Source organism: Homalodisca vitripennis, chromosome 8 (genome assembly GCF_021130785.1).
Source record: "Homalodisca vitripennis isolate AUS2020 chromosome 8, UT_GWSS_2.1, whole genome shotgun sequence".
NCBI classification, from domain to species: Eukaryota; Metazoa; Arthropoda; class Insecta; order Hemiptera; family Cicadellidae; genus Homalodisca; species Homalodisca vitripennis.
The window spans coordinates 32,905,613-32,930,691 of NC_060214.1; the positions used below are offsets into that span (position 1 = coordinate 32,905,613).

A 25,079-nucleotide genomic window follows, 5' to 3' on the forward strand; every position below is an offset into this window, starting at 1 on the left:
CAGGTGGAAAAAGAACTTTACTGATGGAAATAAAAAGAACTTGTATAGTACAGAATGCAGCTAAGTGCTTGTTATCACAGCTTAACATGACGAGGGCACTTGGCGAGAGGTTACTATACTATGGCACTACAAACATGTTCACACAGTGGTTACGGACAAGCTTTTTAATGGGGTTTGTTTATACAAAAATAATTAAATTAATTACATAAGGATTGAAACTATTCTTATTGGTTCACAACCTATAATTATAAATGTAAGGACAACAACATCTTATTTTGTGAACAAACAGGATTACAGAAATTCAACACAGAGAAAACGTAAATTTATTCTGAAGTGGAAGGTTAGTATTTGTATCCGATTTATAAATTTTTCTTTAATTTGAAACAAAAACATTTTAATAATCTAGTGACCTAATCCAATTAAAATTTCATGTTATAAAAATCAATGCACAGCCTCTTGTCCAAGTGGAATGTAATTACGTATGGTATTCACTACCTATAGTATTTTTTTACGTATTCAATTCACAAAGTTAGTATTTTTTTACGTGTTCAATTCACAAAGTTATTTTTTTATTTAAGGTTCATTGATTGTGAGGTTCCAACAAACATGAGCTTCTTCAAAATGGAGCAAACCATTATATATAGTAGGAGGTAGTTTCTTGAAATAGAACCACAATACGTAGACAACACAGAGTACAAACGTATTGTGAAAAAGTCTGATGGAAGCACTAATGCTTAATAGAGAGCACCAAGATAAAACACTCAAATACGAGGCACGTCCAGAAAGTAAGTGTACTGGTACTCTCACAGCTGTAGGGAATACTTTTTCGACATGTTGGCAACACTGCCGCGTAGTGACGGCGCGAATTTCGCACTAGGCGAGAAATACGATTGACATTTTTCGCGAGAGATGCTACTGCGTCAAGAGTTTTTAACACACTAACCTCGGATTGGTCTCATTTTGAAGGGGAGGATTCTAGCTACGCCGCAGTGTTGCCAACATGTCAAAAAAGTATTCTCTACAGCTGTGAGAGTACCAGTACATTTACTTTCTGGACGTGCCTCGTAGAATACAGATTATTTGAGTGATTATTATTGTGAGCACAAATACAATTGATTGGTTGAGAGATTGATTTATCGAGAGCACAACAAATAGCACACTACGACATGGATCATTAATTATTTGAAAGGAGTGATGACTTTGTTTAGGCTGAGTGCCAAGTAACATTCCTTTCTTTACTTCAAAAGTTATAAAAAGGTTGGTTTGAAGTTGTGATTTGCTCCGACACGGAATATGCAGCCATGCTTTACAGTGAAACTTGGTTTACTCAAACTTTTGAAATACTGAATAATTTTAAATCTCTAATGTGAAAAACTGGACGATTCTAACTTTTAAAACATAAAATATACAATAATTTTTTGTATTTACTTTAAAAATCTGTCAACAAATTTGGAGCATCACAGTTCACAAATGTATTTGATCAAGATGTGGCATGAAAGGAATAGGGATCCTGCTTAAAATAAACTGACAATGTGAATGCCAACATTTTTCTTGGGAATGTAGTAACATTTGTTAAAGAATATTTCTTCTGAAACATTTTTGTTGTGATCGGCTGATTTTTCATTAATAGGAAATACATATAACAACTTTTAGAGAAAAAAAATTAACCGCCCCTAGTAAATTGACTTTCCAATCTTTTTCACCTTATCTAAAAATAAAAATGAGGGTTTGATCGTGTTCACGAATATTTAAGAAGAAAGTACAAATTTTAAGAATAGCAAAAATGACAACACCCAAGACAATAGCATAACGCTGTTCTAAAAAGTAGATAAAGCAGTTTCAACTTTTGCACATTTGAGAAACAAGTTATTTCTATTTACTGTGTTAACACAATGAATGTATAAAATTAATACATATAGAAATGAATACAGAAGGTAAATATTTGTCATACAAAACTTTACTGAACACAACATTAACTAAATATGTATAAATAGGAAACATAAAATAACAATAATAATACATGAATACTAATATAAGATAAGTAGTATTATAAATCTACACCACAGACAGAATTTCAATATTCCAAACCGTTTTATCTTCTTATACCTGTAATAAAGTTCACCACTTACTTAATTTAGATGAAAAGTCTTAGCGACAGAAAAGTGTTCAATATCAGAATATGTTTGCCTCTATCCTTCTAAATGTAAATAAAGTGGAACCTTGATATGAGGACAGTTTGATAAGTCAGTGACTTTTTGAATTTCCCGCGCAGTAACTTTAAAGTAACTGCTACGATTACTCACACTCCACCATAAACACAACCATGTGACCACTTCAAAAGAGTGTTTATCGATGTTCAGTGGTAATCCAGATGAGTTTTGGCGCCGATTTGTAACTGTGGATGAAACGTGGATCCATCACAACATGCCAGAGACAAGGGACAATCAAAACAGTTGCTCGGGGTAAATGTGGACCAAAGAAAGCCAATGTGAGTCTGTCAGTCAACAAGGTCATGGTCGCAGTTTTTTTAGGTGCACGGGGTGTCATTCACATTGATTACCTTGAGAAGGGTAAAACGATCACCTGCGAATATTATTCAGAACTTTTGAAAAGATTCAACATTGATTTGAAACAAAAACAGCCGCATTTGGCAAAGAAGTGCTGTTCAAGACAATGCATGTGTACACTTGTCTAGGCACAATGGCAAAAATCCATGAATTCAGCTTTTGAATTTTCAAACCTCTTTTATAAAATATTTTCCTTTCAAATATCACATTAGTTTTTAGACTGTAACTCCACTAACAGACAGACGTTACACGTACCCGGTTAAAAATGCAAAGTAGGATTGTATGATAAACAAACTATAACTTTTTTCTTTTAAATAAAAAATTTGTGATGATTTTTTCAATTTCAATTTCTAAAATTTCAGTTTTGTCCAATTTCACTAGGACTAATAGTACATAATTTGCAGTATGAGCAGTCCTCCCAAAATAAGCTTTATTTGTTATCACCTGTTATTACTCTTAAGTACTTTCTGTCAACAACATAAACGCAGACTGCTATGACGGATTCCTCGTTGTGTTGATGTTGTACAGAACCTTTTTATTGGCTTTGTGTTACGTAAAAAAACATAGCTTGTAACATTTTCCCAATGGGTAAAATTGGCAAGCACAGTGTGCCAAAGCGCCTCCAAGTCAAAATTTTAACAGGATTAACATATTTGTTAGTTAAATACTTTATAAAATTATGCAAAACAAAGAATGTAACCTCTTGCAGGCTTTCTCCAAACTTCTAGCACATTGACCTTGACACTCCACTAAGGAAAGTAAATTTTAAAGTCTGCTTAAATAAGACTCATCCTCATATAATGTGTTCACTTAAACCTAGTTCGTAATTTAAATGTCAGGTTTGTTACATGAGTAAAAGATCAGATTGAAGATCTCAAAACGTTGTATGTGTTTAACAATACAAAATGTCCAAAGGATTTACCAGCTTTTATAACAGACCTGATTTTATTTTCATACATCTTAGGAGTGCCGATGGCCGAGCGGTCTATGACGTCAGACTTTGGATCTGATTTAGAGATAGCGCAGGTTCAAATCTTGTCTGCTATTGTAGCACTTTTTATCAGTACCATCAACCTTATACTGTATCAACTCTTCTCCTTATTCTGCCTGATTGCACAGGCCAATGGCCCATGAGGACAAGAAGAATAAGGCTTAAAGAGGATAGACCTCTTCTTAAAATATATATATATATATATATATATATATATACATTCGTACACACAATTTTCTAGTGGTCTCACTGATAGTTTTCTGATTTTTATAGTTTTTTTTTAATTTGCCAGTCTATCAATATGAATATGCAACATGGTCGTTCCACCTATGGATATTTTGTTACTTACTTAAATCTTACTACAGCTTCTCTTTATCAATAAACTACACTTAAAACATTTTTATCTAAAAACTTGTATAATCTCTGAAACATCTTATTCAATTTCAGCAGTTCTGGAGTTTAATACACCAGTGTGTACATAAGTTCACAAAAGTAGACATTAAAATCCTCTTGTTTTAGGCTATTGAGTGAAATGTGCAGATTTTGTGATAATGTATTATGTTAATTGAACAAACAATAATTTCTTTCCAGTTTTCAAACACCTGTGAGATGAATAGCCTGAAATGTCTACTTTTATGCAATCCGAATATAGCAGATTGTTATTTAAATAACAAAAGGATTTAAAGCAAAGCAAAAAAATAATTAATTTCACTTAAAGGAAATATTTATAGCATTTAATTAAGCATAAAATTGTACTCTTACAACAAACAATTTTAACCTCTAATAGGCATATAAAATTTATATCTAAACTCATCTCGTATTTAACAAATAAAATAAAATACTAATAGTTTTCTATAAAATATACAAATATCTAGTTATTTTCAATGTAAAAATTCTTTGGTATTGAACAAATATATTGCTGCTAAATAAAAATAATTTGTTACATTAAAAAATACAACTCATAAATAGGAGCTTCTGTAACTCTATAGTTTATACAATTTGTCATTTACATTTGATTTGAACTCTTGTGCATGATCAGCTTAATTGTGCTTAATTCCACAACATTTATTCCTAGTACCCTAATCCTCATCAAAAACAAACATAAAGCATGCAATTTTGATTGTGTAAACTAGTGTTTTGTTATTTTTGCATTCACATCAAATCATCTGATGTATATGATTTGCGTTAATCAAATCAAAAACCTATAATATTTTTACTACTGTAGTTAAATCAGAAATAACATTTATTTACAGCACATAAATTTAGAAATTTGCCAAATTTGTAGATAGGAGTATGTAATACTCTTGCATATCCAATAGTACTTACAATACACATATTTATGCTGATTTTAATTTTTCACTGGGTTTTTTATTTCTAAATTGATGAACTTTTAGGCCTAGCGTGCAGGCGTCATAGCAATAAAAAAATTAATATAATAGGACCTAATGTACTTGGACTGGATGGACAGCACTGGACAACTACAGTAGGGGTCATGAAAGAATGCACTTGGCTGTGACCAATAGAATGGACAGGCTTGTGCGACAACTCATCAACTGCCGCCTGGCACGGTGCAGCAGGGGACAAATTTGGCAACGTTGTTCAGTCCTCGTTGGCTACTCCAAGGTCACGTGCCAAATAGGCTCCTCCCTCAACTGCACTTTCTGGTGGTCCCTACTGTAGTACCTATGTCTCAATAACAGAGATGATAAACTTCAAGCATTTATGGACGATAATGTTTATTGTTATTTTTTATTGTTCAAAGATTTCAACAGTCTTTAGTTTTAGTTAAAAAGTACACAGAAATTACAAAGAGATAAAGGAGAAGAGTCATAAATGTTGTCTGTGACAGTGTCATATTTCAGATGCTGCATTTAGTGGAAGATGAAATGGAGCTGAACTTATATAAAAATAGTGTTTTCAAAATACAATATTTCTTAACAACAAAAGATCTTTTCTAAAAAGTGGTCAAAGCAAATATACACGATTAACCACAAAGCTCAGCTCCCACAGTCCCTGCTTTATGAAAGTGTGTGTATTTCGTATGCTCATTCCAGCCTAGTGTGCGTATTATCAAAATTGCATCTGTTCATTCTGTCCATCCAATCTTCACCTAGGAATAATGACATCCCATATTGATTTTTGATTTGCCACAGTGCATACACAAGAAAACACCTTTTTCCTTGGTTGACAAGGGTAAATATGGATAGAAAATAAAAAGTTAAACACAAATCAATGTTATTTCATTAAAGATCGAAAACATAATCAACTTGTGAAATTATCAGTTTCACTTAGCCTCTATAAATAGGTGGGACGTGTTTATCAAATAATGTAACTAGCAATAATTTTGTTTGTGTAGTATCACACATCTGTCTTCATTTCCTACAGCAAACAAGAAATGAGCATTTTCACCTGCAGGTAATATATATGATGATAATGAGAATCATGAACTAACTATGATTGAACAAAACATGTTGCAAGAGAGCAAAACATAATAAATCTCGAGGGAGGTCTCTTCTAAAATCTAGAAGGCCAATTGTCTTAACACTTGGTAAGAGACACTTTTAGATTTCACATTTGTTTAGACACTTGCAAATTAATTAACCTACCTTAAAAATACTTAGAATGTAAATGTCACTGATAGTGCAAAAATGTATGAGGACAATTATTAATTATGTAAAGGGAACTCAACCGTTCTGACAGAGTCAACAGGCAAATGCACCCGTTTTAATTTATAATGCAAATAAAATAAAAAATAGCTTACTCAGTTTCTACTACTTACTTTTTTATATGGTTCCTTTCACAGCTTTTGAAAAAAAAGAAAAAGAACTGAAAAGACAGCTTGGAATCCTAATTCCTCAGTATTGATAATTGCATTATTACAATTTTTAATTGCACACAACAAATATTTGTACTAAGTGGTAAATTAGGAGGCAGTGTACACTGGTTTTTCTTAGAGTAAATATCCCAACACCTACCTCCTAATATACTTCTAATCTCAAATCTACTGATAAAAACGCAGAAAAATCAACAATTGGCAAATATGAAAACGAGTGTAAATTTATGGCAGTAATTTATCTCTAATTGAAAGTTTGGTTCAATTAGTTAGTTCTACGTTTTCTTTCAGGATTCTATTAATGAGAAGGGTGTGTTTATTAATTTTGAAGACATAAACTATACTCCAATTGCATATAGCTTAGCATTTGATACATCCAAAGTTGGGCTTATGCTTTAAATTATATTTTCCATTTTAAATATTAATACTGGTTCATGGATACATTCATAAGCACATTAATACTTTAGAAACCCAGAATTCTCATCACACTCTTCACTGCTTTATCATTAACTGTATAAATGAGTCAACAATAAATGAAATTATGATGTTTATTGTTGTTGTCAGACCAACTTAATAGATTAGCTGTGTATTTAGTTTTAGTAAGCCAAAAAGAGAACTTAAAGCTGTTTGGCAAATAAATAAATACTATATTGGTTTACTGATTTCACATAAAAAGCAACAACTTTATATACTATATACAGTGGTGAAAGCAACACTTCGTCACATAACAGTTGTTAGTCATCAATCACTTTGTATTATTTATGAACAACAAAACATTTACTCGGCTCTAATGTTATAAACAAACAAGCAAACGTTCTAAGGACAACTCTAAAATGAATACAAACTAATCCAATCATCTATTGGATCACTTAAAAAATATTCCTACAAATTTGCTCTTGACGTCTAGTAATACTATAACATTTTTGTGTCAGTTTTTGTAAAAAATCTTTATTGCGAGATTTAATTTTAGAAATATCTACAAATCTCATCAGGCCTCGACACACAATAGGGGTGAAACAAAACTATCGGTGGCTGAGGCTATCACGCCCGTGATCACTATTCTAATATGCAAAAATACGATTGTGTATCTATTCTAGATGATCGTAGTGTCAAATTTACCAATAAGGTATTGAACGCTTAAAACACTAGTGAGTTTGCACCATTAAATTACAAGGAAGGCCAATATTGTGCAACGCCTTTTTTCTAAATCACTAGGACTACAGTGTTTTAGAGAGTTTCCGAAACGAGATTCACTTGCTGAACCCGTACTCGGAACTCTGCGAGATCACGGCGAGAGTGGTGGGGCTTAACTAGCCTTGGTGTGCAGCACCTGGAGGTCTGGGTTGTGCTGGGTCGGCCGCTGTTGGTAGTCAGACTTCAGCACCCTCAGCAGCAAAACAATATTCATCACCATTATCACGGCCAGAGCTGTCAACATCACATTCAGAAACGTCACAACTGTTTGGTGCTGTTGTATTATTAATATATTAATAAATAAATTCAGGAAAGTTAGTATACACACACACACACACACACACATTTAAAAATTGTATAGAACTTTTAAAATGACTGGAGGACACACATTTTCCATCTTCCATTGCCATGGTGGAAGTCTAGTACCATAAAGGATTTTAGGGCTAAGGTGATCAATCCTAAAAACTTATAATATCCTTGATAATACTGATGTCATTAAAAACCACACAACCTTTAAGTACTAACATTTAGATATCTAAATTAAATTTACTTTAATTTTCCTGAATTTGTACACCATTATTATGAGAGCATGAGACAGCTTTTTTGTAAACTTAATGTGTAAACTGTCGAACCACACAGTTTGAACATATGCCAATAGTTCAGTTTAGAAGTTACTCGCATCTAACTGACCTCCACCTCTGTTTGTGCTTTTATCTCTTTGAAGTTTATTTTGAGCACACTCCAACAGCCGCTTAGTTTCAACTCCATACACTTTCTGTTTACATGAATGTTAATTGCATCGGCTTAGCACCTGACGATCTGTTGTTTAACCTTTACTACTGGCCCTTATTATTTTCCCAATATTATTCAGGATTTCTTAGAAATGAATAATTAGTTCAAAGCAAATGGTCTTTTACTCAACACTGGACAAACTCAGGACAGTCATTTTTCACCCTAATTATAGCAATAGTTCTAAATCTGACATCTTCCTTGATGCAACATTTGACGTAACAAAAACTACAACTTTTTAGGAGTTCACATTGATGGGAATCAACAAATTGACATGTCATCTACCATAAGGTAATTAATTACTTAGGTAATTAATTACTGTACACACAATTTTTGTTATGTGACACAACATAAAAAATAAATAAATATTCTGTCACAAGAGTGATTGCATCAGGTAGAATTGTATAAAATCCATCTGTTACAAATATGTTGTTGTTAAAATCCTCAAGTTTGCACCTCAAATTTCTTAATACATCTACAGAAACATTACTGTAAAAAAGATAGTCCAGTTCCTTTAACCCGGATCACTCGCGCCCTTCAAAATCACGTCATCACTCGCGCGTTTAGATTTTTTTTTAACAAATGATATTGTGGGTTTTTTTCAAAATAAAAACGCAGTATATTTGTTCTAAATCTGATATATATTGAAACAAACTATTTTGAAGCAATTAAATAGGCACTTTACTATTTTAAAAATGTTTAAATATAATGCTTATTTAACTAATAAAAATACATATTCTATACAATTTTAAATTATTCCTATTTTACATTGTTAAAGAATATATGTTCCCTATTCCATGTTGTCTTCCCTTTCCCTGCATTGCTGGCAAGTAAGTGTTGTCCTTGCAGTGTGCTCCTTGCAGATGGCAGACGTACAGGACGTGACACTGGTGTTGGGTAAACCGGTTCTTCCGCAAGGGACAAAAGGCACAGCGCCGTTTAGTGTTGTCTTGGTTCTGTCTAGGTGGTGGCGGCGGCGGTGGAAATTGGCCCACTCGCTGGATCTTTTGCCTAAGTCCAATAGAAAGGTTGGTTAGGGAGACTCTCCTTTCAAGGTGTGGCATCGCTAGAGACCTGGCGAGCTGGAGTCAGGTAGAAACGTCTTGTTAAGTTCTCCTGTGTATTTGCTTTGTATATAATTTTGAGAGTTTATTCCTCCCTATATTCAACAAAGCGAAGAATAGTGTCAACGGCCACCTGTTGCTTATTCGAGAGACATTGTACTCACTTTTGAGTCGATCCACAACATCAACGCCTCCTTTAGTGTAATTATAAAAGGTAATTAACTTCAGGCTTGCTGCTGGTTTCATCAATTGTATCGTCTTTTGTGCATTGTTGAAAGCATAAGCACATTTTTACCCTTTTTTGGCACATATGATGCCCAGAAGACATTTGTTGGGTGGTTTCCCAAATGCAAAAAACTGAACTACCTATTGGACGCCCTTCAATGGATGTTAGCTCTGTTGGAAGTTGAGGTTTGTTTTTTCTTATAGTGCCGACTATGGTCAATCTATGATTCATAAACAAGTTGTTGGCTAACGGTACACTGGTAAAGAAATTATCCATAGTGACATTCCGCGCCTGTTCTGTCAATGGGCTCTATAAGGCGCATTACAACACTATGAGCATCATTTGGTACAAAAAAAACGGTCCATGAGGTTGCGTTTGCCAAATAAACCTCTAGCTTTGCTGTGTAAAATGTTCTGGCATCACAAAGTGCGTACACTTTGATGCCATATTTAGCAGGTTTATTTGGTATATATTAGACCAGTACTGGAAGAAAACAGGAAGAGAGGAGCAATGTGGTTTTAGGAAAGGTAGGTCAACGGTGGATGCTATTTTTGTGATGAGACAAGTGTTAGAAAAGAGGTGGGAATACGGAAAAGATACAATGGTAGCGTTTATAGACCTACAGAAGGCATATGATAAGGTACTGAGAGAAAGGATATGGGAGAGTATGAGAAAGAGAGGATTGCGTGAGGGAATAGTAGAAAGAAAGAATAAAGAACCTGTACGGCATATGTAAAAACAGGGTAAGAATTGAAGAAAAAATATACAGATACTTTTAAAACAGAGAGAGGAGTAAGGCAGGGGAAGCATATTGTCACCTTTCCTTTTCAATATTATAATGGATGAAATTATTCTAGAAGTACAAGGAAACAGAGGAGCAGAAGAACTTAAGACAATAGCATATGCGGATGACATAAATGATATGGGAAAATAGGGAAGAAGAGTTAGAACGAGAGTTAAACAAATGGGCAAAAGTGGCGAAGAAATATGGTTTAGAGATGAACATACAAAAATGTAAAGTAATGAAAGTAGAGAGAAGGGATGGAAATAACAAAGACGTGTTAGTTGAAGGAAAAAGACTTGAAAAGGTGAAGGAATTCTGTTATTTAGGAAGTATCATAACAGATAGGGGCACAATAAGAGAAGAGATAGGAAACAGAATATGGAAGAGTGGAAGTTTTTCAATATGGTAAAGAAGATTGTGTGGAGTTGGAACATTGGGAAAGAATCAAAAGTATTGATGTATAAATCTTATTTCCAACCAATTTTATTATATGGAGCAGAGACGTGGACGTGGACTAAAAATGATTTTAAGCAGATTGCAAGCTGCAGAAATGAGATTTTTTAAGAGGGATAGAGAAGACTACAAGAAGAGATAGAATAAGGAACGAAATAACCAGAGAAAGATTGAAGGTAGTTTCACTGCAAGAGACATGGAAGGAAGAAGAATACAGTGGATGGGGCATGTGAAGAGGATGGGAGATAACAGAATGCCTAGAATAGCACTGGAGAAGGAGGAAGGAGGAAGAAGACACAAGAGGAAGACCGAGAGGAAGATGGGAGGACCAAGTGTGGAAAGACATAGAGAGAAGGGGACTACAGAAAATACAGGTGGATGAAGAGGAGACATGGAAACGATAGACTAAAGTGGAGGAGGCTGTGTACGACGACCCGTGAGAACGGAAACGTCTAACGATGATGATGATGATGATGATGATTTGGTATATAAACCCTAAATTTGCAACTACCCCGAAAAGCCTCCAGCATCTCGTCTACCGTTGCATACTCGCTTATAGTGTATGCATCTGTACATTTTTGAACAAATGTCTCAAAAACTTTACGAATTGGGGCTAAATTGTCCTCTGCTTTTCGAGCAACCCTGGTAGTTTTGTCATCAAATCTTAAGGCTTGAACTATTATTTGGAACCGCCTTTTTGAAATTACGGCTGAAAAAAATTCTGGGGTGGTGCCATCATCTTTTCCACAGCTCATCTATATTGATATGATTCCCTTTCTTCACTCCCGCCATGTAGAGAACGCCAAAAAATGCTTTCATCTCAATGATGTCTGTTTGGGAAATATCTCTCACTCCACGGCTATATGACTGGCTCATAAACTGTATGATGTTGGTTTGTATAGAGCACTATTTCTTCAATCAAATTATCAGGGAAATAAAATCCCCAGCAATCTACAGCATTATTCAAGCCTTTGGTTACATTTTTCACTCCAGGCAACCTAGTTACAATGTTTTCTCTAGGTGTCTTAGTACTCATTGACACTGGTTTGTGTACATACCAAGTAGTAAATCTATCTTTACCAGTGTAAACACTAGCATTTAAATTTGGATTTCTTAGGGGTAGACCTACTTGTTGAACACGCTGGTCTTCAGGCAGCAACTCTTGGACTAGTTCTTCGCCCGACTGCTCAGAATTAGGGTGCAACTCTTGGGCTAGTTCTTCCCCTGAGTGCTCAGAATCAGTGCTCGGAGGTTGATATTCTGGCTCCAAATCTGTGTCCGATAACACCTCTGGTGGCAGTTCATCGTCCTGTTCACTTATGTCATTCTCTTCTTCCAGCCAAGCCAGAATTCGAAATTCACGTACACCTTCCATAATTTCAAAGTCCACAGAACTAAACTATCAATATAACAATAAGTGAACACTAAAAATCACCATAGTTCGAATACAACAATTGTGCAAACACTCGCGTCGTTAGAAAAAAATTTAACAACGGCAGTTACGCGCCCGCTGCGTGTTAGATTCACACTGACAGGCGTGCACCCCCCACTTTCACTTCCTATTGTGACCCCCCCCACCACCGCTTACCCTCACAGTGGTACCAACTCTTAATCGGAAAAGTCCCACAAAGGCAAAGAAGATTTTATAATGGTGTACATAGATAATTACCAATGTTGTACTTAAAAATGTTTAAAACCGTTAGAATTTATCTAACGCGCGAGTGATCCCGGGTTAAAGGGTCTCTTGATCTACACTTACATAGAGTTTGCTTTTTCATGTCCAAACTGGCCCAGAGTGACCTGTATATTTTTCTTTGACGTTTATTAATTATTGCAGACGGAAAGTAGGGGAACAATGTTCTCGAGTCTTCTATGTTGTCAAATTTGCACTGATCATTACTTTAAACGTTCAGTTAATACCAACTTCTGAAAAATTATAAAAACGTTCAACATATAACTGTAACTGTAGAACTTACATATGCCTGCGAGGTTGAATGCAAATGGAGTCAGATCGTAACGATGCTGGATCAACCAACGAGTCATCCATCCCATGGTGAGGATACGGAATACAACAAAAGTACCTGTGAAATTAAACTATTTAAAGAAATTAAATTAAAGTATTCACCGTGTTGGCCTGGTAATGCATGTTATAATACCTACATTATAGTTAAAACCAGCTTAAAACTTAAAAATTGAAATTAATAACCCATTTTTGTTAATTTGATATCTATCAGATAAAGTGGTATTGATTTAATTATTGTATCAATACAAAAAGGTATAAAATTAAAAATATACATTAATACACTACAAAAACTACCCACTCTTATACCTACTTTACTGTATTGTGAGATAAGCCCTAAATGATAAAAACTTAACATGTTTTACATAACTAAGATTAACTATTTTTAACTTGCACCATTGGTGCACTAATTTTATGCACCAATTTAATAATGGAACTAGACTATGCACTCATGAAGATATTACAGTAATGAGTAAACACAGTAGAAAAAAATGGCTGGGAATGCCTAAATATTTTTTTTAAACTTAGTAGATAACAATTACAAACTTTTCACAATGTTGTACGGCTATCTTAACTACTTTTTGATGCAATAACCATCCTATTCCTAGATTGAGAGGACAGCTTGTGGGGCTGATGAAAATTGTAAATACAAGCCTATGTCAATATGCATATTATTTTTAAAGTATTTAAGATTAAACATAACGCCGCATAACAAACTACATAACGCCGCATAACAAACTACAAAACAGCAGCTGTTGAAATTAGATAAATATTAAACCTTTAATCGCCCGTCATTTTTTTATATAATAAATATTATAGGAATCACTGTATCAGAAAATGGAGCTAAGTATTGAAAGTATTGAATTTTGTAAACATTTTTAATGTAATTATATAAAAGTTTTTAACATTTATATAATTGACTGGGTGCCACCAGTACACTTTTGTGTTTTTTGCATTTTGCTCTATTTCTGTAAATTTATGCTATTTTGCTACTAGTTGTGGATTTGAGAATTTCTAATTGCCATACAATGGCTGCATCACCTCTAAAAAGTTGTTATTTATCGTTTTGATAATCTTAACTTAATAGTTGAAATTATATTTTTATGAAGTTTGTTGTATCTCCTTGTATGATCGAATATTGATAATATTTATATCCTTCACCACTATTTTTCCCATACACATTCCTCCGTTTTTACACTGACTATTGCAACTATTGTTTCCCTTGCTTCTCAGCTGTATTAATGTTGATTGTATATATTTGTATTGCATGTAAGACACTAGTAATTAAGCTGATTAATGATGATAATTTTTCTGTTTTATTTATTACTTTATAGTATTGTCGGACATTGCACAATTTAAAATTAAAATCAGATGATTACATGTTTTATCAATCATTATCTTTAGAAATATAATAGATTTTATTCTTGCTAATCATTATATTTTATCTAATTAATTTTTTACAAATTTTCATAACTTTTTCAATATTTGATCTGGTGTTAGTATTCATACATAAAGGGTTTGAAAATACAAATATATCAGGTACTCTAATATTATTTGGAGGCCACCCTGTGCCTATCAATTTGTTCTTAGGTTATATAAGTAGGCAAATACATATGTATTTATTATAAATAAAAATGTTATGTTAACATTTAAGAACAATCATGTGATCTGAGCTTGAATTTAGGTACTATATCGAGGAATGCTTTTCTTTTTACCACCATAACTATGAAAATGAATCGCACACTGATGGCCAAGAGCATTTCCAATTGGTACTTTTCTAAACACATTTCACGTCTCAAATCGTTTAACTTTTCCAATGTCAGATTACGTTGTACAATCTGGCACGTGACTTAAAGTCGGGAAGTACAGATCAGAAATGCCTCTGGCCATCAGTGCGGGCTTCAGTGGTAATCCTGCACCACCCAAAAAAAAGACCCCAGAAGGCGAAAAAAGAAAAACATCCCTCGAGATAGTACCCCAGTTCAAACGCAGATCACATGAACACTGAGCAGTGATTGCATGGTATTAAACCGCTATATTTAAGGGCTTCATTCGGTTTATAAAAGCCTCACATATAATCACCAGTACCCCCAAACTTACCAAGATTTAGAGAGCTGTTGAGGCGGTAGGAAAGGGTCTTACGATTCCAGTTCTGAATGATCATCAACTGTCGGATGTGAAGGAACACGCTGTTAACTTCCACTAACAAGGCCATTATAGCGTAGCCTTCATAGTTGTACGTAGTAATGGCAGTGGTGAAGCAGCTTATAACCTAATTCACACAGACACGTTATTTAGTTGTCTTAAAAAAAAAACTTATCAGGCCTACAGAAAATGAAGGATGAACATTTGGATCCATGTATAAAAACAAAAGTAGCCAGAATGCAGGCTATTATGAGTACATTAATTCGGATCTTGTATATTTGTATCATTTCTGACATTCTCAGTGATTAATTATAGGTTATGATTAATTATTATATTCATTATAATGAAAAAATTAATCTTTATAATGTCATTGATATGAATACCCAGAAAGAGTTTCTGGGTATTCATATTCATATTCATATTCAAGTTTAGACTTAATCTCCATGCCATTGATGTAGCCTCCCACGAATTACATTTTAAGTTAATTAAATACAATAGTATACTTTACTTTTACCGTTATACTTTTTTTCACAATAGTATAACGGTAACTGTTGCACAAACATTGAAATTATGTGTCTTTTAATCACATACTTTCCAATAATTATGAGTGAAAAGGTTTTATTTTTCTTCCAGATTCAAACAAAGTGCATCTTTTGACTACATTCGATGGTACTTCTCACGAGCACCATAATCATTTCCACACACCCCCCTCCAACACTCCAGTCATTCTGTCCTTTTAGTCCTTTGACAGTAAATTTTAGGCCCAATATTTGTATGTTTTATCGTTTTAACAAATTATCTGTACATTTAATTTTGATATGTATATAAATACATTTTGAGTCAACCCAATTTTTTTTACATTACTTACATTGTAAGCCTATAGGTCATGTGTACTGTTGTTTAGCAGTTCAGACAGCTGGAAGTGCTGAATGTACCTTCTTCCTTTCTGCTCGATGTATTAATGCATGTTCAAAATAACTTACAAGATTTAACTGTTTCACTAATAGTTCTATACAAAGTAATTTTACCAGAAACCGTTGTAAACTTACAGTTAATCACTGTATTATCAGTCCACAAAAAATAGCTTTGTAGAGATGGGCATTCAAATCATACAATGTTACCAAATCATATGGAAATACTTTGATCCAAATAATTGTAAGAAATTTGTTATAAATATGTTGGTAAATCTACCGGAATACAATGGGAATTAATTTTTGGGCCACAATTTTTAGACCACATAAAGTTATGTAGTTGTTACTATTTTCAGATTACTGTACTGCCTTGATTGTGATGATGAATATATTGCATATATTTTATAACAGCAATAAAAAAATATATTGAAAACAGTATTATATCAGTTCTCACATACTTTGTATGAACACAGAATGTAAGCTATCTGATAAGATAAATTACTCACGATAACGTAGTTGAAAAATAACTAATATGAGCATCCTAATTCAAATTGTTATAAATAAAGATTCCCAATTTTTATTGTTATTTCAGAGATTGCTTTGAGATTTTTAATTTACAGATTTTCTTAAAGAAACAAAACATTTTCAATTCTACATTAATTTAAATGGCAATCATTGCATTAAACCAGCTTGAAGCATCCAACACAATATTTTGTGTTATGATGTTCAGTCTCTCAGTGCTTTTTTTGTATTTAAAAATACAGAATTATCTGTATAAAAGATTGTTGTGGCAGACTGATGATGGACACTGATTTGGCAATTAATACAGGCCAAAAATAACTGGGCCTGACAGACTCTTACAACTCTATCAAAGACTCTTAAAAACAAACTGAAAATTTCACACTATTTTTGTGGGAGTAATTTAATATTAGAAGTGTATTCATTGTACTTGAATTATAAAACTGATATTAATCAAATACACTTTCCAAATTCTAAGTTGCTAAATTGGTTCAGTTGAATGGCAATTATAATATAATTAAATATAATCTACAACAGAAACTACCTTTAAGAAATGACCATTCGTTTTTACATTATTTTGTAAAAATCTATTGCCTATTTTATAAATTTAAAACTTTGTCAGTAAAAAATTGTGAATTTACCAGCATATGATGTACTAGAAGTTCAAAGGTTTTTGACTTAGGGTCGTTGAGAAGCATGTCAAACATGTCATATATAAAGTAACCTGAAAAATCAAATAAATATAATAACACGAACACTGCACTTATAAAAATACATCATAAGAACATTGATACTGATATACTCTTAAAATATTTAAGTAGGCATTTAAGTAGTACAGAAAAAATATTATAGTCAATACAAAACATTAGGCTACTGGTAAAGTTTTCACATGAAATATTGTTGTGTGATATAATTTTTTTTTTTTTTTTTTTTTTTTTTTTTTTTTTTTTTCCTTTGGGATATTGGGGTGGATTCATAGATCCTCACACGTCAACCTGAGCTTATTGTGTGCCCCTTTGATGTTAGAGGGGTAAGCCTATCTTCGTGCCCTTTATTAGGCTAAGAAGCTTTTCCCCGATACTAGCATCTGGTTCGTCGCCTGGTTGTTTATCACCGAAAAGAGCCCTTCTCCTTGCTCCCAGTCTCTCACAGTCCAGTATTATGTGTTTTGCAGTCTCTTCAGACTTATTGCAGAGTCTACACTCCGAGTCCTCATTTCGTAAACCTAGAGTGTTTAGGTGTTTCCTGAAGTGGCCGTGTCCAGTGATCAAAGCAATCACTTGCTTAACCCGATCCCTGCCCAGCCCCATCAGCCATCTGGTGAATCCGGAGCTAGAATCGGCAAGCAGTCTTTTGCCGAGTGCTTGTCCTTGGTGACTCTGCCACCGCAAGCGGTGTGTCTTCCTGGACCATTTGTTTATACTTTGGTAAGCGGCTGACTTGCTTATACCACAACTCGGTTCTGGACCGGTGTATGGCATGCTTGCTCCGCTTTTGGCAAGCCTGTCGGCGCATTCGTTGCCACCTATGCCTGTGTGGCCCGGTACCCAACCAAGACGCACACAGTTGCGTGATCCAAGCTTGCAGAGAGTGTTAAAGCACTCCCACACAAGCCTGGATGAAATGCTGTTGGAGTCAAGAGCTTTAAGAGCTGCCTGACTGTCTGACATTATACAGATGTTTATTCCCTGGTACCTTCTGGTGAGGCCTAGGTTGGCACAGGCTAGGATACCATAGATTTCGGCTTGAAATATGGAGCAGTTCCGACCCAAACTGCCGCTAAGGGCAGTTCTAGGGGATTGACTAAACACTCCATATCCAGTTCTACCCTTAATAAGCGAGCCATCCGTGTACCAGACAAAGCTCTTTCTTATTGTTGGGATGTTATCTTGCGATTTCCACTCATCTCTGGAGTAGAAGTCAACAGAGAATGGCTTATTGAATACGAACTCCGTTCTCATTGTGTCGGAGACCATTTCGAGAATAGCGCTTGGGTTTACAGCTTCAGTGATGGCGCCATGGCTCGCGTTAGACGCGCCATTCCTCCACAAGCCAGCAACCATCAGCCGATAAGCTGACTTACGCGCTTCAGCTTTTATATGGACATCAAGAGGTAGAAGTCCTAAAGCCACCTCGAGGGTCGCTGAGGGACTGCTCCTGAATGCTCCGGTTACAAAGATTGTGCCAAGCCTTTGTAAGCTTTCAAGCTTATGATATTCAGATTTTTTTCGAGGACATATAATGGAATAATTTGAGAATGTCACACTAAAAGGAGGGTAGAAGAAACTGAAATTATAGATTCGTTTCAAGGATGGTGTATGAGTAGATTATCTATGAAAAATAGATGGTAGTGTATATAACTTTGGTTTGTACGAAACCAACACACTTATACATATCTGATTACAAAATCTCATCATCATTTAGCTTACAAGCTCGGTGTATTAAATGCATGAATTAATCATGCCTTCTACATGTCAGACACATGATAATTGAAATGCAAAGAGTATATTACAAAAGATAGTATGGTAATGGATAAATAATTACACACATCAATAAATCCTCTAAGAAACAAACTATGAATATTAGAAGTGTGCCATAATTAGACCAAAATGAAAATGAAGGACATTCAAAATTGGCCTATCTCCTTACACCCAAGGAAAAACTGAAAAAAAGCAGATACGATATGAAAAAAGAATATATAAAAGACATAATATCAAAATGGTAATCAAGTTGGCTATGACATTGAAGAACTGTTGATTTCAATAATAAAACAACTGTTGATTCTAATAATAAAACAACTGTTGATTCCTTTCATAGTCAGTCTGGAGTGGATGAAATTTCAGTGGCTGTCCGTATTGGGGAAACAAAATGTTTAATATTTACACGGGTTTAGTGAGTACTTGCAAAAATTCTATACCATTATCCAAAGATAATAAGCAAAATCATGGACATAGTCAAGAAAGAAACCAACTTAAAATAAGTCAAATAATAAAAACGCTGGTAGCCTGATTGTATACAAGCAATATCGATTGCTATTGGTCATATTAGTCATAGATTGATTAATCTACAGCCAATCGCAGTATAGCCTGTAGATGCATAAATGTGTTGTTGACAGTTTCAGTTTAACATCAGTTACTTGAAGATAGATCTCCGCAATCGAGCTGAAATATTTCAACAATTGAATTTTATTACCAAAATTCGACGTGGTGTGAACTTGAAAACTTAAACAAAAGCCTAAGATATAAGTATAACAATTGCTATTTGTTTTATTTACTTACATTATTGAAATAACAAGTTTAATGATATACCACTTGCACATCTTAATTTAGAAAGTTGTACAGGAACTATTCTAAATTAACGAAATAAAGCAACTGTCTTCCACGAAATAACTTGTTACAAAATAATATTTTTTATTTAACACTTTTAGTGCCGGAGCATGATAAAAGTGTTTGGCCGTAAAATGCCACGCCTATTTCAGTGATTTTGCAACATTTGACTAAAACATCCATAAAATCAAAACAGTTTTAGGTTGGGTTTAATTTTTATTTGATTTGATTTACAAATAAATTGAAAATTAAAACACATAAAACATGCATATAAGCTACTACTAGTTTATTATATAATAAAACACACATAAATGGTTCCTATCAAAATATGTTTGAACATTTTTCCAGCTTCATATGCAAAAGAGAACTTGAAAAAAATATTTCCTCAAAACAACTGATACTACTATGTACAACTAAAATTGTACACATTTACCAAGTTATTTTACTATCCACAAAACTGTATAGAATATAGATAATACTAATTGTTGTGTAACCTGTTTTCGCTTTTTCTTTTTCTAAACTCATGAGATTCAAACATAGTTTATAAAATACACAGGCATCACTGAGCTCTGAACAATGAAACTTCATTTAAGAAAAAGTTAGCAGAAAAATAATTTTCTTTCCAAAAATTTAAAAAAATCTTATATTTGAATGAAATTTACTTTTTTATAAAAAAAAAAAAAAAAAACATTTAAAGTATGTATTTTTTCAATTTCAGATGAAGATAGCACTTCGAAGAATCATTCCACTAAAACATAATAACAATTGAAAGTGAAAATTAAACCAAATACAGACATAAAAGTTTTGATTAATATTTTAAAAACTGTTTAAGTTATTTTGTTTTTAAGCTCAGTTTGATTGTTTATATACCAAAAAATGTACAATACGAAAAACAATTTTTGCAGTAGAAATTTTTATAGCGAATGTGGCCCCAGTTATAAAGGGTTAAATAAAGAATGATAAAAGGTATTAAATTTGGTAACAGACAGATTTTAAATTTCAAAATATAAGTAAAAGAACAGTTTGCAATTTTAAATATGGTTTGTAAAACAAAAAGTACCATTATGTGAGTGTTAAGAACTTTCACTAAGCAAGATTATAAAATTTCTAACTTACCTGTAGATATTGCGAGTAAACAATGACTTGAAATAGTCCATTTCGAAATCAAGTCTTTCCGAATCTCTGGACTCTGATAAAAGCTGAAACATACAGATTTTCTGTCACTTGAGGACTTTTTGTGAAAAATCTACACTGAATACAAATTATACACAATTAGTATTAACAGATAATCATATATATTACAATAAATTAGTATTGAGGCATAAAAAATTTAAGTTTATATATCGACAAATTTATGAATTTGAGAAAAACTCCTATTTATATTGCAATTTTAAACTTTAGTGTACTATGTTGAAGCCGACCAAACCCCAGATGTGCAACTGACAGCTAACTAGTGTTTTTTTTTAACTAACGTTTAATTCTGAAAAATGTTGGACTGAACATAATATAAAAAGTGTTATCATAGAATATGTTTGGCCCAAGATACAAAACTTTTAAATTTATATAAACATATGTTTACAAAAGGTTTATATTCTATTTTAGTATTTTCATATAAGTGAGTGACTACTTTGTGTAATAGAGTAAACTTAAGTCAATACCTTGCAATATGAATTAGTTATAAATCATCAAGTAAAACTCAGCAACATTAATGAAAATAAGGGTAAATAGGGAGCTAATGTGGGAAAATATATTTTACCTTGTAAGGAAATAGGGACCAAAAAAGGATTGGTATGTACATAATATTAATATTAATATATAAGGGACACCCATCCCCCAAAATTGCCACATAAGTTGGTTCCAACACTTTTCATTACAAAATTCCTTTAAATAATAAAACAAATAAGGTAAATTTATATTTATAAAATAATAAAAGGCTTACTAAAGAAAAGAAAATATCCTTTAGTTTGCTCATAAACCAAGCTGGAAAATTTTGTAGTGATTAGACTTGATTATATTTTAGTTTTTGAAAATATTTATTGTTCTTTTTCAAATTAATTTTATAAATTGATTCTAATCTGAGGGTTTTTTAATGCACCAAATGTGATTAGATGACTTGTTTCTTCTATTTATTTCCTTCACCTTAAAACATCTTGGTATAGACTATTACTATTCCAATATAGGCTACTATACCATTAACTACTGAACTGAAAGAGTTTAAAAGTAACTCACGGGATACCCGTGTACCACTTCAAATCATTTCAAAATGAATTAATAATATTACATTGCCAAAGAAAATCCATCAATGAATACTCGCTTGGATAGACCATCTATAATAATTGCTACTGTTTTCGTAATATTTAAATTGGTATTAAATCTGATTTTTAGCTTTATTTGTTTTTATTGTATTTGTATCTATATCAATTATGTTTTCTGTATTATTTAATAACCTACAAGTTATGTCAATCCATATAAAGTAATCCAATGATGGTTACTTGTTCATTTGTTTTTTATTTAATTTTTATATGCTTTTACCATATCTACTATATGAGGTTCAAAAATGATTTAAGAATTTTATCTTCGTAAAAGGTTAAAGATAAAATTCTTTAAAAATAATATTTAAACCTTTTGTGAGTATGATAAAAACACATAAAAGGATGAAAATATTTTTAAATGGTCATGCAACCAATTTAATTCGTTTTGTTCACTTCATATGGATTGACCCTGTTCTGTATTATAAATCTATATTTTGTGTTGTGGTTATATGTAAAATTATGCAACATTAATTGAATAAATAAATGATTCAATGAAATTACAATAAATTGTTAAGTGTTGAACAAATATTTATATACAGCACTTTTTTTTACAATTTTGATATAAATGCGTAATAATATTGTAAACCAAATTCAATTTACATAGAAACAGTTTATTATTCATGACCTTTAATGTCATTATGTAGAAAAGGTTAGTTTTGGATGAAATATATTTAATAGGAAATTATAAAACTTTAGTGGATGTTTTTATAACTGATCAGCTGATATTAACATGGGTACTGGATTGAGATACTACTTGAGCTCCACATCTGAGTTTTAGTAATCAGCTGTTTCAACAACTTCTATGCTTGTATCCTGTTTGCCAGTAAGGCAATGACATCTTTCCAACACTTAATTTTCATCAATTTATAAGAACTGCCTTGGGATAATCATACTAAAATATGAAATAAATTGAAGTTGCACAGAATATAATTTGTAATAATTGACGAGTCTTTGCCAAAGCATGGTGCTAGTACAAGGCGTGTGTGACAATTATATAAATAAATAAATAAAATAAATACTCATTACAATTCATTAGATATTGCTATTATCATTTTTGATGAGCAAGATGTGAATGATATGTTTTTAATAATATCAAATCTACGTTGATATTTGAACAAAACATGTCATGGTTTCTGTTTGATTATTTTAGCCCTGTTGATATATCATATGGTAATTTTAATTTGATATTCTAACGTTGTTTTGGTGGCTCAATAAAGAACTGCACCCAATGGAAGCTGACTCGTAGACACAATAAGGATCACTGTAGCACAATGTATGAGTAGATTGTTGTTCTATGTAGTTCAGTTGAATATAGCTCAGCAAAAATAGTTTTATCTGTAAAAGTCTAAAACTTTGTTATTTGTGACTTACAGAGCCTTGACCCTATGCCTATTTAGGTTTGCTAAATAGAACAAGTATAATATTAAGGTAAAAAGATAGTAAGTAATTATGGTTCTAAGGTAAATTTACAATATTTGTGTTTTATCGAATTGTGTTTCCTATAAAAGCAGTAATGGTCGGAGGCATTCATGACAGACCATTTAGAATTTTATTTGGGTAGGGTACGATAAGCGGACCCGGATTTTTATATCGAAGAATGTAACCATCGATACCTACTATTCGCATCTCAAATCCTAGACTATCAATCGATATAAAAGTATCTATAGTCCTAAATAACAATCATATGTTTTAAATTAAAATATGAATTTAATATTTACAGTGATCAAACAAATTATTATAACCAAAATTAGGAAAACTGAAGACGACCATATTTGCTCCTCTCACAGTTACAGTTGTTTCTTTCCCACTAATTTCACATAATGCGTTTATCGGTATGAGTCCAATGTTGAAGCCATGAAAAACACCAATGTGTTGTAGTTTTCTAAAATTGACTGCCATTTTTAATAATCAAATTTTACTTATGTAAAATTAAAATATTACCTTACGTGTATTATTTGAAAGTGTTTACAGCTGTTGATATAGATTGTTTAAGTTAATTGTTCAAAATAATTACTTAATTAGTATCGATTGATTATATCGATGGTTATGATTAAGTATTATCGTTCGCCAATTTCGATATAAACATTTTTACTGATAGCTACTGCCTAGAGGGATGTTTTTCATATAGACTAGGCTATGTTGCTATCTGCACAGCCTAACTTACGGTAGCAATAAAAATAACCAAACAATTTTGGGGGCCGCTTATTTACCCTATAACAATGATGTGATTTGTGCCTTCATCACTTAGGTAGGCCTATAAACTGCATAATGCAGTTACCTTATATTTTTGAGAAAACAAGAGACTTAATTAATTGCATTAATATCATTGGTATAATTTTGTGAGTACCTGCTTATTGAGTAGTAGTTATGTTGACAAATTGATTCAATGTCAAATATTTTCAGTATGAGTTTACACACTCCTAAAAGGTTTGATGATTTATTTCTCAATAATTTAACATAATGCAGAGTAAAAGTTAGGTTGTGGTTTCTAAAAATTGTTTCCATTAGGCTAGGTTGCTAAACTTACCAAACACAAGCTCCACAACCCGTAATCATTGAATGGATCAATGAATTTGCAATATTCCTCCACTTCCATTCTTGACGCTGTGAAGTCCTTGCACTAGTAGGAACTATAAGTTTTAAAATCCAAATGTTATTACAGAAAAATAGAATCATACTTAAAATTACAACTATGTAAGCATCATTAACACCAGGCAAAATGTTGCTCATTTCAATTACTGACATTATCACAGCTCTTATAATGGAAACACAAAGAAATTAAGTAAAAATTTTCAGTTATACTTAAAAGTGAAATACTAAAACACTACGATACATAAAAATATTATTATTTCGATATGAATTCAGACGCTGAATTACAAGTAAACACCCAACCAGCAGCCACAGCCCTTCCCTTCCACAATCCACAAATCACAACACTAGATACA

General features: G+C 32.8%; 1 protein-coding gene across 2 annotated transcripts; it reads right to left on the reverse strand.

The window, feature by feature from the left end:
* Positions 1-25,079, reverse strand: LOC124367518 (TLC domain-containing protein 2-like). 2 transcript variants are annotated; one of them, XR_006922908.1, is made up of 7 exons: positions 24,662-25,079; positions 20,939-21,021; positions 17,138-17,220; positions 15,022-15,193; positions 12,878-12,982; positions 6,766-7,819; positions 1-6,734 (listed from the first exon to the last, which is right to left on the reverse strand). XR_006922908.1 is itself a non-coding variant. In XM_046824400.1 (6 exons), the coding sequence occupies exons 1-6, from the start codon at positions 24,877-24,879 to the stop codon at positions 7,698-7,700; spliced, it is 783 nt and encodes a 260-aa protein (XP_046680356.1). In that variant the 5' UTR covers positions 24,880-25,079; the 3' UTR covers positions 1-7,697. The 2 variants fall into 2 exon arrangements, 1 of the variants encoding a protein (XP_046680356.1); XM_046824400.1 differs by having other exon boundaries at positions 1-7,819.